Source organism: Oratosquilla oratoria, chromosome 40, assembly GCF_046742065.1.
Source record: "Oratosquilla oratoria isolate Oo_2021 chromosome 40, ASM4674206v1, whole genome shotgun sequence".
Lineage (NCBI taxonomy): Eukaryota > Metazoa > Arthropoda > Malacostraca > Stomatopoda > Squillidae > Oratosquilla > Oratosquilla oratoria.
This window is the reverse complement of record NC_134816.1, coordinates 38,616,330-38,632,554: the sequence shown is the minus strand read 5'-3', so window position 1 is coordinate 38,632,554 and position 16,225 is coordinate 38,616,330. Positions and strand designations below refer to the sequence as shown.

The following is a 16,225-nucleotide window of genomic DNA, read 5'->3' as shown; positions in this document are numbered from 1 at the left end:
TTCGTGCACGGTGAAGTCGTGTTGGGCGAGATCTGATAGTGTATGCATGTACACATGTGGAAAATACATGCCTACATACATGTATATCAACGCAGTGTGTGGGATACATGGATGACCTGTCATCCAGGAGGAGCTAAGATGAGAGGTGGTTGTAGATAGGAGTGGAATGGGTGGGAATGAAACAAGTAGATGCATGCCCTTTGACTTGCCTACCTCCCTTATAAGGGGGAAAAAGCCCTGGGTATAGAGACAGACAGGGATGACCCGTCATCCAGGAGGTGCCAAGATGAGGAGGGAGGGAGGAGGGTGGAGGGGAGTGGAATATATAGGAAGTGGAATGGGTGGGAGTGGTTTCTATGCCTTTTTCTTTTTGGCTACCCCCCATGTAGGGGGGAAAAGCCTTTGCGTATGTATGTATAGAGACAGATGTAAGTATGTACTTATATGTACCAAAAGGTGCTTTCTCCCTTATATGGGGTGGTCTGTGAAGCCATATACCCTTTTAGGTTAGCTTCTTATGGATGAAGGATCATCCCTGTCCTCTGTCCATTGTTTAGGCTACAGGCAATGCAGCAATTTTTATAACGCAAATGCAAGTCTGTTTAATGTCACGAACTTCCCCTATCAGGAGGATAGGATGGTGCCCCTTACAGAAGACTTTGTAGCATGGAATTTAATGAACCATGTCCTTGGTCTAACTCACTTGTGGCACGGTTTGAACTGACATCACCTTGATCTCCACACCAAGTAACAATGTTCTAACCAGCTCAGCTAGCGAGCATTTTTAAAATTAGTAAAAAATATATATATATATAATATATATATATATATATATATATACATATATATACACACATTATATATATAAATAATAAATAAATAAAAAGCAGCATACCATACCTCAAACACTGTTTTGGCTGCATAGCCCTGCACATCTTCTCTGTTGACAACTATCTGAATAACTCGATACCAAACTTCTTCAGACACGTAATCTCCAGCAATACGGATGAGATTAAGAATAACATCAACATACCACGTGTAGTCCTGAGCATATTTCTCTGCTAGAATAGCAACCTTCAACACCTGAAGTATATTAATGAAAATTAATTACCTTTCACCTTGGATATGAACTCACAATTATATACATTTCTTAATTTATACAATACTTGCATTTCTAAAGACATCAAATCATACACTTGTTGGCAACTACCACTTTCATACATATCATGCAATTTTTGAGTAATGCAGTTATTTTTTCTGTATAAATATAAAAAGTAGGGGGGATGCATTCCCAAAGGTCAAGTTTGTGGGACATTAAAAAAAAAAAAATAATAATAATAATAATAATATACATATATACATATACCAAAGGCTTTTTTCCCCTACATGGGGGGGTAGCCACAAAAAAAAAGGCATAGAAACCACTCCCACCCATTCCATTTCCTATATATTCCACTCCCCTCCACCCTCCCTCTTTATCTTGGCACCTCCTGGATGACGGGTCATCTCTGTATCCTGTCCACTGCCCTGGGTCAGAAGCAGTGTCACAAGACACAGCGTATCCACAGCAAGGCCGCTTCATAAATCCGGCGACCCCCCTCACCATCCCCCCATGCAGAAAAGGAGAAGACGGGGAGAAATCCCTTCGGGCTGCGTCAATTTTCTTCTCACACATACCTCCCCACCCCCACCCCCCCTCATGCATTACAGCATCATCTATACACAACCCTTCTCCATTCACCCCTATCTTCTGTCCTCTCCCATCCTTCCTCCACAGACATTCCTCTCTTTTGTAATGCCCCTTTCACCCCATCCATCCATCTCATCCTAGGATGCCCCCTCATATTCACTTCTTCCACTTCTGCCTTCCATACTTCTTTTACTAATCTTTGTTCAAATGAGAGGGGTAGTCAAAAGAGCCACAGAAGAATGCTGTCACCATTTTTCTATTGCTGTCCCTTCTTTCAACTGCCTTTGAGAGAGTACCCTTTATCATTCCTTCCTTTTCCTACACCATTGTGGTGGTGGTGGGGGGGATTCCACCACTATGTTCTTTTACACATATAAAGCAACTAAACAAAACCAAGTGGGGGGGTGGGGGGTGGCTAGGAGTCCATCTCTTGTGAAGAGTCAAAGCAAAGAGGATCTGGTGGGAAGACTTCTACCGAAATCATAAGTGCATGAGTGGATAGTGAGAAGGTTCTCGGCATAATTATCAGTAATGATCTCAAATCATCTAAGCAATGCATTTCCGCCTCAGAGAAAGCAAACAAGTTTCTCTGACTGATTGTGCGATCTTTTGATCATAAAAGTCCATCTATCATTAACAAGCTATATAAATCATTAGTTCATCTACATTTGGAACATGTTGTATCCGTATAGTCATTGAATCTCATTAGACATTGATTAGAAAAAGTACAATGGCGAGCCATAAAACTGATTCCAAATATTACAAATATACCATACAAAAATGGACTAAAACATGAATCTATTCTCCCTGAAAAAGCATACACTCAGGTGTGATTTGTTACAGGTCTTAAGATTCTAAAGGGAATCAACATCAAAAGTGATCATTTTCACACTGAATGCAAATCAAACAAGAAATAATGGTCTCAAACTATCGAGAGATAGATCTAATTTGGAAGTGGGTAGAAACAACTTTGCCAGCTGTGTAGTAAATGAATGGAATAAACTTCCTGCAGAGGCAGTCTAATATAGTGCAGTTTGAACTTTTACGATTTATCTAAATGAACACAATATGCTGTAATGCCTGTCATTTACTATATTTTATTCATTCATTTATTTACTTATCTATTTCTTTCGCATCCGACCTAGTTATGGACCAAAAGGTCTCCTGTCAGCATGCTCTTCCTTTGTAGAAATGTCAGACCAATGACAGCAAATGGAAGGAGATTGGTAACACATTTGTGAGCAGAAAGACACCTTAATATATACAGATCTGTTGAACTTGTTCCAAAATTTCTCCCCCTTCCTCCCCACTTTTCTCACTACTAAACCCATATGAATCTCAAATACCTAAACCACATGACATTTTTATTTTTAGCATGCCTCACCACATACCAACTGAGCCACTTCCTCCATCCCTTACCAGCTCTCCACTCAACACCTTACCTACCACATTCCTATTTATGTATATGTCAAAGGCTTTTTCATCCTCATAAGGGAGGTAGCCAATTCAAATTCATGTACCCACTCCCACCCACCACCCTTTCCTCTCTCTCATATTAGCTCCCCATGGATGACAGGTCATTCCTGTATCCAACCCACTGCACTGAGTCAGAAGCAATGCAGCAAGACAGTACATCCATAGCAAGACTGGATGTACCACATTCCTAAATTCAAATATTCCTTTCCACTTCAACTTAATTTGACTCAACACTAACACACTCATCTTCTTGCAAACACTACAAATCTCTTATTTCTTTGCTCTCACTTGTTCCTCATCTACATACATTCAAAGATCTTATTACTAAGGTTCCCAGTGAGTTCCTTCCTGACCCTCCTTTGCCTCAACTCTTTGTAGGATTCCTAGTCCCCTCACTTCATCCCATCTAGTTGTTTTCTATGACATGCAAGGGAAGATGGTAGCACTCTTATATCTTACCACAAGAACATAAGAAAATGAGAAGTTGGAAACTTAAGAATGGTAAAGGTTATATCAATGTGATCAGAGGTGGGGGGGGGGGAGAAAGGACAGCAAAAATAGAGATGTGGCTTTGCATTTCTCAATGAAGAATACCCCTCAGTTTCCTCAAGTACTGACTGTAAATAGGCATTCATGTTTGAAAAAATAAATAAGCAAAAAATAAAAATCTAATTCATAAAACTTGGGAACTCCGCTGGCTTACCATTTCTTCCCTTATAGAATAATCTGCCGTCTCCAAGTAGTTAAGCATTTCCTGAACAATTTCCTCTGCATTGCTGCGATCACACATTGCGTACAGCAAATCCACTGCACGCTGTCTCACACTTACATCCCTTTCATTCTGAAAACAGAATAAAACAATTGTATAAAATGTTAGGTAATTACTAAATGTGAGGTACACCTGAATCACATAAGGACACAGACCTACAAGATCGTTGTTATACCTTGAGAGCACTTATAACAGTTTCCTGATGCTTCTTGACTGCTTCGTGGCTGAACTCAGACGTTGCCAACAGACACATAGTTTCAAGGGCCAAGTACCTTAGATTAGTTTCACGGTGGGATAGAAATTGACCCAGCTGATTACAAGCTCGTACCAAGAGATTGGGCTCACTGCAAAGATGCAAAGATAAAAAATAAATAGATAAATGTGTACATACATATACCAAGGCTTTTTCCCCCTTCCAAGGGAGGTAGCCAAAAAGGGAAAGGCATAAAAACACTCCCACCCATTTCATCCCTAAATACACTCCACACCCCTCCCACCCTCCCTCTCATCTGAGCACCTCCTGGATGACGGGTCATCCCTGCACCCTGCCCACCGCCCTGGGTCAGAAGCAGTGTCGCAAGACACAGCACATCCACAGCAAGTCCGCTTCAATTAATCGGCGACCCCCCCTCTCCGTCCCCCCTTGCATATAAGGAGAGGACGGGGAGAAATCCCTTCGGGCTGCGTCAAAATTTACTCACACATACTACCCCACCCCCCCGCCCATTCCTCCTCATGCAATCACATCATCATCCATATACAACCATTCTCCACTCACCTGTCTTCCGTCCTCTCCCTTCCTTCCTCAACAGACATTCCCCTCTTCCCCAAAGCCCCCTTCACCCCATCCATCCACCTCATCCTAGGACGTCCCCTCATGTTCACTCCCTCCACATCTGCCTTCCATACCTCTTTTACTAGTCTTTCTTCACTCATTCTTCCCATGTGTCCAAACCATCCTAATATTCTTTCATCAACCCTATCTCCCAAATCTTTTTTCACCCCTGTTCTCCTCATCACCTCCTCATTTCTCACTCTATCCAGCCTAGTAACCCCCACCATACTTCTCAGACACCTCATCTCAAACACATTCAAACTCCTTCTCTCTTCTTCTCTTATGTTCCACGTTTCTGCCCCATACAGTGCTGTTGGCACAATCACTCCTTCATACAGTCTCCTCTTCGCATCCATTCCCAAATGTCTATTCCTCATTACACTCTTTAATCCACCAAGGCATTTACTCGCTTCTCTCAATCTACATTCTACCTCCACCTTCACTCCACCTTTTCCTGCTACACTTGCACCCAAGTATCTAAAACTATCCACTTCCTCCAGTCGCTCCCCCTTAATGTTCACTTCCAGTCTACTGCCACTTTCACCCCTTGTACATCTCATCACCTTACTTTTACCCACATTTATCTTTAGCTTTCTTCTATCACATACTCTCCCAAACTCTGCCACCAGCTTCCTCAATGTGTACATTTGTCAAGTGCCATAAGAAATAAATGTTGTACCTAGGGATGATTGTGCCAACAGGGCAGAGACTTTGAAGAGAAGAATGTGTGAGGATTGTGTTCATGACACTATATGGAGCAGACACTTGGAATTAAGGAAGGATAAACTGAATGAGAATTGAAGTGAGCCAGAGTGGGGATAAAAAGAGCTGGTGGACAGGGTTAATTAAAGAATAATGGGATAGTCTCGACACATGGAAATAATAAATGGAAAAAAAAAGAAAAATGTGTGGAGAGTAAAAATGAATGTAGTGAACTTACAAGGGAAGGACAGAGGGTTGGATGGGGTGAAGGGGAGCAAGACTTAAATAAATCATGCCTCGTTAGGCTTTTACTTCAACCACTGAGCAGATGTAGTTGCATGCTAGTGAACTTGACTAGAAATTGCAGACGTTCCAAGAATATACATCAGAAACAGAAACAAGCACATACATGAATCAATTTTGCAAGATTTACTCAACAATTACTCACGAAAAAAAAAAAAAAAAATGAATTATATAAAATTCATTACACCTGCCAAACAGCTGTACATAAGAATAATGCTATACTCTACCACATTAATAGAAAAATCAAAAAATTTTCCTACCTGTCAGAATGGATAATAATGCTAATGGCTTCAAACAAGACAGCATTTTTGGCATTGGAATGTTGGACCTGAAAAATAAATAAATGAACACATATATTGAAATTTATGTAACACTATACCACAATTACATTTAAGTCCAAGTACAAAAAGTGAGGTCAATGTTCTTATAAAGGTGATGATCTGGTTTAATGTAATGAACTCTCCCTATCAGGAGGCTAGGATGGTGACCTTTACAGAGGTCTTTGTAGCATGGAATTTGATGAACCATGCTCTTGGTCCAACTCGCTGGTGGCAAGGCTGGAACTGCTGTCACCCTGACCTCCACTACAATTAGTGATGCTCTTATCTGCTCAGTAGCCCACTCAAACCACAAACCCACTTCATGTAATATTAAAACCCATTCAACACTCCTATCTCAACACTATATGGATCTCCGGCCACACTCCTCAGCACTGGTTTACCCCCACCACTTCATTATTTAATGACCTAACTTTTCATCCAATCAAAATCTATGAAGCAAATGAGCATCCCTTCAAATCATGTCTTTTCATCCATTCCCAATCTTCTTCTAGTCACTCTTTTTTTCATTATCTTCTCTACTCATCAGGCATTCTATGTTCATCCAAAGCCCCTTCCAACCTATTCATCCACCTCGTTCTCCATCTTCCACTCAAGCTTACTCCATCCACTTCTGCTCTTCACACTCTTTACTAGTGTTTCTTCATAAATTTTTTCCATATGCCCAAACCACCCCTGAACCTTTTTGATCTACCCTATCTCTCCATTCATTCTCCACCTTGCCTCCATATTTCTTGGTCTATCTATTTTTGTTTCACCTACATTTCTGACACTTCAAGAACTTTCATGCACATCCTTTCTACCTCCTGCTCTATACAGTTCTGTGGGTACAATCACTCAAAAAAATTTTTGTTTACATCCATCCCTAAATCTACATATAATTTAGAATCAAAGATATTAAGTTGCATCCATGCATAAATTTTAGTCTTGGTAGTTAGAAAATTAGAGAATGGGAGTCAGAACGCAATGAACATTGCTCCTTTCCTGTATACTACAATTAGCCTAGGTAAATACATTTCTTTTTTGTGTTTAACTCGTCAAATACACGTTTCCCATAATATTTCTTCATTTAATAAAGTAATAAACCTCCGTACCCACTACTCCATCCACTGCCACACATGATATATCATCAAATACAGGTTATGTGGATAAGAACAAAAGTAATAAAAATGACACATTCAATCTTCTACAACTTACCTTTTTACTTTTAGGCGGCTCCTGTGCCTTGTTTAGGATTGTGTCAAGGCACTCGTTGAGTCGCCCACGCACACCTGGGTCCTCCGGGGGTGGGTAATGCTGCAGAAGGCGTAAAAGTTTCACAGAGAGCCAAGGTGCAGGAACAAAGTAATACGTGTAGTCTTGAAGATCGGTGTAACTTGCAGTTACTATCTGTAATGGGAATAAACAAGACATTCTTAACAAAAAATGCCACCCTGGATATTTTTCATACGAAAATTCCATGTCAGCATATCTTATGATTTAGCATAATTCAGTAGCCCTAAACACATTTGATTTCAGTTTTTGTATTAGTACGAAATATTTTCTGTTCTCCATACCCTTGACAATCTTGATACTGCTAAAGAAACGCATCCTTTATATTCATCTGGATTCTTTTTGACAAGTGCTTCGATGAGAGAACAAGCAGCCGTGACAACACCCATGTGTTGATCGTTGAGTAGATGAATGATACGTGACGTCCACTCGCCACCTGGAATGATCTCCTGAGTGGTGCGGAACAAGCGGAGTAGACACAATGCTGCCGACTGTTTCACAACATCCATCGTTTCTCTGACATAATGAGACTTTCGATTAGTACATGGAAAACTTGATAACACCTTAGATTATTGACTGTGAAAAACCTTTGTTAACAAATTATATTGAATTATATATAAATAAAAATTTAGCTCACCCAGAAACAAGAAGTTTGGGGATGTCAGCACCAAAAGCATCAGCCATCTCTTTAGAACCAATGTTCGCAATACACTGCAGAGCCAAGTTGACGTGGACTGGGTTTCGTGAACTAAGGTCATTCTTGATGCTCTGCACAATCAGCTTAATGAGGTCACTGTTTGTGTTCACCAGCACCGAAATAAAGAGATAGCCCTGGAAAGATGCCCGCATTATTTTGCGTACACTACCAATATAAAAACACGTAATACATGTAGTGGTAAAGCAAGGAGCTCACACCAGGAAGTGCATAATTGTGTCTGAAGCAATCACCTTTGCCCTATGTGTCTAGATTGTTTGGGGCAGAACAGTCAATACTAGGAATCAGAGAGGAACGTGGGACTTGAACCCACAACTAAGCAAATGCAAGACAAACATATTTCCAATTACACCACCAACACACAACACAGTTATGTCATTATATTAACAAATGAAATACTTACAATTTGTTTTTCTGTATATTTATTTGATGAAAGGAGATTGACTGCTTCCATATGGCCAAAATCTATATCATGTCCAAGCAAGAAGATGAAAAGCAATTTGCAGACATATTTCTTTTTCTGATAACCATCCAGAGTCTTGTCTCCTTTAAATTTTGAGCGAATGTTTGCCAACTCCTTGTTGATCCGTTTCACCTCCGCCTCTTTGCTCTTACCTACAAGGAGAAACATCCAAAGGAAAAATTAAAATGGCCCATTTTTATACCCATACACAAGTACAAACTACATGGTCTGCTACAAAATTAGTTTATACCCTAGAGATCAATACAGCCCCTGTGGCTCCATCTGGCTAGGTGAGGTTGTATCATCAGAAGGGTACAAGGAGTTCAGCCATGTTAGAATAGCCAATGTTGCAAATATATTCCAAAACCAATGTAACAACTTACATACTAAATGGTAGCCAAAATGTGTGAAAATTGTGAATGACTGAGGGGTAAAGTATATAGAAGAAAATAAATGAAATAAAAAGAAAAAAGAAGACCAATTCAGGAAAATATGATAACAGTTCCAATTTCTTGATTATTTATTCTGAAGCAATCAATGTATTCTAAGAGAGCTGACTAGATGGATCGTTCAATTGGATCTATAGAAAGCATTTGATACAGTACCTCACAAAATATAGTTGGAACATACTGGTTTTAACAATAATTTCTTGGACTGGACAAGACTTTCTAAGGAAGTTTAATGAGGGCAGTAGAGAAGGATGTGATGTCCGGATGGCAGGAAGTTACAAGAATCCCACAAGGGTCAATATTACCATCAATAATGTTCTTCATGTATGTTAATGACATGGTGGATAACTTGACAAGTTATATTGTATCCAAAAACAATAACTTACAATTTCGTATGTCTGATATAAAGACTGCGAGACCTCGCATTCCATCTCCCCGTACAGCTGGCATCTTGACTGCCGCTTTTCACCTTCTGAAAATGAAAACAAAAGAAGAAATTATGTATCTATGATATGGTTTAATGGTGCCCGTCAGAGGACTTTGTAGCATGAAATTTAATGAACCATGCCCTTGGTTGAACTTCACCAGTGGCAGGATTCGAACTGCCATCCCCTCAACCTTTGCCGCAAGTAATGATGCCCTAACCCACTCAGCCAGAGAACTTCCAAGTATTTATACTTACGATTATTTCATTAATTTCAAAACACTATGATATATACATCTAATATATATATATATATATATATATATATTATATATGCCAAGTAGACCACTTGGAAAAAGAAACTAACGAAGCAGTGCTTTTGTACATTACTTCTTCAGATGGAATATACAAAAGTGCTCTGCTTCATTGGTTTCTTTTTCCAAGTGGTGTACTTTGCATAAGTGAACCCACGTACCCGTGTTCTTATTGGTATTGTGTGCGTGTGTGTGTGCGTGTCTTTTGTAACCACATTTGTCCTGGATTACTTGTATTTTTCTTGGACTGTGTTCTTGATTTTGGGGAACCAGGGAGTGGCCGCATAACTGAATTGGATTATTCATAGATCATGCAGAGTTCCTTTCTGTTGTCCAAAGTCTGTATTTGTAGGGAATTGTTTTCATTGTGATGTGTGTGTGTGTGTGTGTGTATTTACCTAGTTGTAATATACGGGAGGGGAGCTATGCTCGTGGTGACCCGTCTTTGTATCTCTCCGCATCAAGTTTTATCTTAAAATCTTGTATAGTGTTAGCACATACTGTTTTGTTGTCTAATTTGTTCCATGTATTTATCGCTCTGTGTGGGAAACTGTTCCTTTTCAAGTTTTTTCTATAACTATCCTTTTTCAATTTTTTTCCATGTCTTCTTGTTTTACCGTTTTCCCACACTAATAGGTCGTTCCTGTCTAAAACTTCCATTCCTTTCATTATTCTGTAGATAGTTAGCAAATCTCCTCTTTCTCTTCTTTGTTCCAGAGTTGGTAGGTTCAATTTGGATAGTCTTTGTTCATGTGTTAGTTCGGCGAGTGTCGGTGCTAGTTTGGTTGTCGCTCTTTGTAATCTTTCTAGCTTCTTAATATTCTTTTTGGTACTGGGTGTCCAAAGTGATGCTGCGTACTCAAGTTTTGGTCTTATTAGTGTAGTTAGTATTTTCCTTATCATTTCTTCGTCCATACAAGTAAATGCCACTTTGATTGCTTTCAATAATTTATAAGTTTCTCCGAACATCTTATTTATATGCTTATCTGGTTTCATGCCCTTTCCATTCATCACTCCGAGATCATTTTCATAGTTTTTTTTTTCTTCCCCAATTCTGTAATCTTTTGATATTCTGTTTCTACTCTTTCCAAATTCAATTATACTGCATTTCTTAATATTGAATTTTACTTCCCACTTTTGAGTCCAATTCCATATTGTGTCCAGACTGTGTCCATATTGTGTGTGTGTGTGTGTGTGTGTGTGTGCATGCACATGTCTGTATTCGTGCTGTAACTCCTCACATGGTGAAACTATTTAATAGTAGGATGTGAATTATCATGATTTCCGAGAGGATTCCGACATTGTGTTTTGCAAGCCTAGTTATACAGGCAGCTCATCCTGTATGCAGTGAATTCAAGCTAATCACAGCATGTTAGATGAAAATTTGTACAAATTTAAGCTACTCCTGGGGTGGGAGGTGACAAGGGAGGGTTAATTCAAAGGTAGTCAAGATTTGTACAATCCTGTATCTACTTCTACATGATCAGCTTCAAACAACTACATCTGGGTAGATACCCCTATACCCAAATTAAAGGAACCAACAACAGCCACCTAAAAGTATTGGTCTTGGAAGAGATTTAGAGAATCATCTCCCATCTTCAAAACCAATCAAATGCCCTTCATCTCCACCCTGAAGTGAAACCCTTATTGGACTGGCACTTTATCACCAGACAGAGTCTAAAATCTACCAATTCAAGATGTACTTCCTCCACATTTTTCGTACAAGAAGAGTCAACAACCAGTAACTGCTCCCCGCATTTTACTAGCATAAGCTGGCAACATAGAAATGGCCTCACACTAATACAACACAGACAACAGTCCAACATTCCTTCCCAGGGGGGTATGTGGGAGGGCCCAGGGAATATTGCTAGCTACTATGGGGCTGTGGTTTTGCTAGTCAATGAAACTAGTGCCAACAGGACCCCAACAACAACTTAAGTACAGCATAAACTTAATATAGTGACCAAATTCAACCAACACCAGGTTCAGTATAGAAAAAAGTTTGATATGTAGTTTGGTATCAAGCCCCCCTCCGCCAACTCCCAATCCCCTGTATGCTTTAGTTTGTGAACTAAAAGAACCACATCTCTTTATCCTTCAAGTCTAATTGGGGAGTTGGTTATATTGATCTGGCATCACAGCTGGTCACAGCCACTGGTTGAACCTTGCAATCTTTCAACAAAAATGTATTACATGGTCATATAGCAAGTATGTAGCCTAGCAAAGGATGTGTTCTGCCCCTTCCACACACTGCAAATATCAAGGGCATGTGGTGTCTGGAATGAATTCCTTTTATTGGTAGTTTTAACATTTTAATCCAACACTGAGTAGGCCTGGCCACAGTATCAAACTGCTCTAGACACTATTGAACTTACACCATGCAAGGATGGAGACGGAGTCTATTAGTCCGTTTTGTTTGTTACAGCTTTTTCAAGTATTTCGATAGACTTGTCAGCAACGGTCATTTTCACACAAATTGTCCTGGACACAACCACCACACAGAAGACACAACATATCATCTTACAATGTCACACACCAACAATCCCTAGGCAATCACAAATTATTCTTCCTCAAGTGACTTGTGGGCCTATCAGGTGGCTGTAACCAATTACCTGGGAGACGTGGGTCCCCTGCAAGAGACCTGGGGCTATGGATTGTTTGTCTGTATTAATGCTGGGTAGTGCTTTAAGTGATGCCTGACCGTGACTCACAATACAACAACAAGCATCTCAAGCCTCAGTGATAAAGCAGGTTATCTTTCTCATCTTGCAATCAGTGAGTACTATCTGATAGGACATATTCAATGCATGAACACTTCTGTGACAACTTCCTCATTCTCTTTTCATTTTGTGATATAAGCAGAAAACCATGCATGCCTCTCCCAAGGCCTTGCAAGAGTCCAAGGTACCTATGTTACTGATAAGGTAGTTTGATGTTCTATGGCCACGCTCTGCTAATTGGGACCCTTAAATTCTTCACTATGCCGATATCTTCTTCAGATCTTATTCTGGCTAACGATTCTATCTGATAAAGGAGTCAATGTTACGACAAGTTAAAATAATATCAACTCCTCTGTCACAGTGACAGTGCCCAATGATCCTTTCCAGCTTAGGGGATATCAATGTAGCATAAGAGTTTAAATCTAAAATTATCCTACAACACAGTCCAATATCACCGTCAATGACCAAAGCACCAGGTCATTCTAAGTTGCTTAATGACTCTTTATTCTATGAACAGAGTTTCCCTTGGCTGAATAGGTGTTGATTCTTTCTCTTCCTATGGCTTTTGATGGGCCTAGTCCATGATGCAAAAGTTGATGGCACCTTCATTACAGTCTTGTCTCCCTTTCATTCATCATTACAGCCACTATCCGAGTTACGACCTAGATAGGTTCCGACCAACCAGTTGTAAGTCGGATCCTATTCAAAATGGCCGACACGAGGGTTCTACTCTAGGATACATGATATCAATCTGTTGCGTTTTTAAGTAACCTTTTCTATTGAATACTATTAAATACAAGCTGTTTACTGTTTATTTATCAATGCTTTTTAGTTTCATTTTTATAATTTTTTCTATTTTTTTAATGTTTTAATACTGTACTGTATTTCAGTATATATATGTATGCAGGTACTGTATGTATATACTATACCTGTATATATACACACACACATATATTAAATATAACCTTGCTTACCATTTTTAAGTTTAAATTGTAGTTTCCTTCTAATAATTTTTTTCTTAATTCTTTAATTGTTGTATGTACTCTAAATATGTGAATTTTAAGATCTATTTTTCTCATCCATTTCAATCCATTCTAAGTGTGAGATATAGGTACAGTACATTTATCTTTGTATACAGCATTGAGTAAAAGCAGCAACGACTGCAACAGCACTGTAGGAGAGAAGCCAAACGCAGAGTATGGGATCCAATGTATTTAATGTTGCGCCCAGCAGGGCTTCTCCCGAAATAACATGGACTTTTTTAAGGCTATCGACCCATAAGGGGGTCATTAAGCCTGGTATGAAGTTGTTCAGTCTCTACTTTTTTTAACACCAGTTTCATGTTCGTTTCTCCCAGCAAGCTCAGGTTATATAAGGAGTCAGACGTTTGTCCACTATGTTATTTCTGAAGAAGCCCTGGTGGGCGAAACGTTAAATACATTGGATCCCATACTCTGCGTTTGGCTTCTCTCCTACAGTTGTATACAGTATTTTTTCAGTTGCTTAGTTGTTAATATGATATGGTAAGTGAAAAAAAGAAAATACTTATTATAGTGTATTCGTATTAGTAAACTCATAATAGGCATCAGCTAGACGTGGTCGTAAGTACGTAAATATCCTTCATCCATAATTTATCACTCTTCCACAAATGCCTTAGCTGCAGGCGCATCACTGCTAGCAGCCTCACCTTTCGACAACACGTGGTGAACCTGGTAACGCTCTCGAAAGCAACGAAACCACCCAGCACTCACTATGAACTCATGTGAAGCGTATTCTTCACCTGCACGTTCTTTCAACATGTGAAATTAACTTGTAGCCTTACTTTGCACTGCTTGCAATGTCACTCTCACATTTCTTTGCCTATTATCTTCCAACCACGTGTATAGCAACTTTTCCATCTCTGCCATAACTGCCGTACGCAATGCCTGTTGCCACAACTATCTTACGCGCTGTGCTGCCAGACATGTACAGTACTCATAATAGGCATCTGCTAGATGTGGTCGTAAGTACGGATGGTCGTAACTCGCGTACATCGTAACTCGGATAGTGACTGTATTAGTTTTACAACTCTTATTGCCCGCCCTCTAACTCCATCAACACCATGGCCTACTTTTTAAACTTTCAATTGTTCAGCCAATTCTACTTCATCAATAATTGCCCAGGACAACTTCAGAGAGCACTTCACTATACAGTGTTGGTGCAGAATCTAATTTTTGTTGGACCAAGTAGTTCATGTACCAAGTACTTCAATATTGGAGCAAAGCAATTATAACAGCACTACAGTTCCTTACTCGGTTTTCCCTGCTATATGTGTGGCATGGGTCGGGGCATCTCTTACTTCCCAAGAGGCCACTGGTAATTCAACTTTTTCCCCCTTCTTTTCATACGAGGACTTCTACAAGGTAAAAAGGTGCTATGATATATGGGGCAACAAATGGGTTTTGGATGGGTGCAGGATGAGACTGTGTGTGAACCTAGACTAGGCTACTCCCCTTATAAGGGGAGGTAGGCCTGATGGTATGTATATAAATTATTAATGTGGGCTATGACTTGACCGTCCTCCTTATAAGCGTAGAATGCCTTCAGTGTATGTGCATTTTAGAGTTATATGATTCTTTGCTAGATCTATGAAGAACCACATTACAATCTGCATGGTACAACAGAACTACGAGGGATGACATTAGGCTTAAAATACATGTCAGGTGGGTTTGAGAGGAACAATGAATTTATGTGTAGTATTAAGCACAAAGGCTAGGCCGAGTACAAGTATGTTATGGCACAGCATTATTAGACGTATGTAGCACGGTCTTAGGTATATAATGGATCAAGTCAGTTAACCCAAGGAAATAAGTGAAATTGTGTTGAAGCAGTTATCAACCAATGATAAATGGGTTAAGTACCATATCTGATAAGGCACATCATTAAGCCTACAAGATAAAGCGCATAATAGATAAATTGGGTATATTATACAAAGTTCAGAAAAAAAGTGTTAGGCTTCTAATGCATGGCTTTAGGTTTATAATTGCATTAGCTATAATTTTTTTTAGCCAAGTTAGACTATTAACAGCTAAGTTTGTATGCCTATGATAGGCATCTAATAATGTTGGAAAGGTCAGAGAAAAAACTAACTAGAGTATCATAAACAGGCCCCAAATAATAACACATTACATAAAATTGCAGTCCACACGTAGGTCCCTTATAATGAAGCCAAGTAAAAAGAGATAGCCAAGTTTTAATGTGTGAATAATTAAAACAAGTTACTAAAAACCAATTTCATTCACCCTAAGTGAATCCTTAGATTATCCAACAACCATTAAAAATGTGGGACTCTGGGTTGGATATGACACCGAATGCCATTAATCTATCACAACCAAAATTAACCTCTTGGCCATCAACTTTGCCACTACCTCGCCCATCGCAAGGACTCCAAAACACCCAATACATCTGTATAAAATTTTCATCAAAAGTATGCTACAACCAGTGTTAATTGCAACTCCGATAGTGGCAACACTACATTTGGTTTGATTTGATTTCAGTATAAAATAATTTTACATGCAATTCAGGCATGGAACTACCTAGTGTAGGCCTTATGGTCTCTTGCAGTCTCCTTCATTCTTATGTTAAATGCCAATACAAATGAAGTAATCAATTAATGTAAATAATATAGACTGCATCGCAGTTAAGAATTGACTAGGAATAACTCAAAAAAGCCCAATTAGGGGCTTATTTCCATTGCCATTTTGGCAGTTTCCCAT

General features: G+C 39.4%; 1 protein-coding gene across 3 annotated transcripts in view; it reads right to left on the bottom strand.

The window, feature by feature from the left end:
- AP-2alpha (adaptor protein complex 2, subunit alpha) overlaps positions 1-16,225 on the bottom strand; it is a 40,321-nt gene that overhangs the window by 22,691 nt on the left and 1,405 nt on the right. For 2 of the 3 annotated variants that reach the window (XM_076177535.1, XM_076177537.1), the window contains exons 2-10: positions 9,399-9,484; positions 8,504-8,715; positions 8,023-8,216; positions 7,670-7,901; positions 7,311-7,502; positions 6,036-6,103; positions 4,111-4,279; positions 3,870-4,007; positions 901-1,083 (exon numbers count right to left, since the gene is read on the bottom strand). In XM_076177535.1, the coding sequence (XP_076033650.1) occupies positions 901-1,083; positions 3,870-4,007; positions 4,111-4,279; positions 6,036-6,103; positions 7,311-7,502; positions 7,670-7,901; positions 8,023-8,216; positions 8,504-8,715; positions 9,399-9,462 (1,452 nt within the window). In that variant the 5' untranslated portion in view covers positions 9,463-9,484. Of the gene's footprint in view, positions 1-900; positions 1,084-3,869; positions 4,008-4,110; positions 4,280-6,035; positions 6,104-7,310; positions 7,503-7,669; positions 7,902-8,022; positions 8,217-8,503; positions 8,716-9,398; positions 9,485-12,362; positions 12,481-16,225 lie in introns of those variants that run through there. The other variant, XM_076177536.1, reaches the window with a different exon arrangement.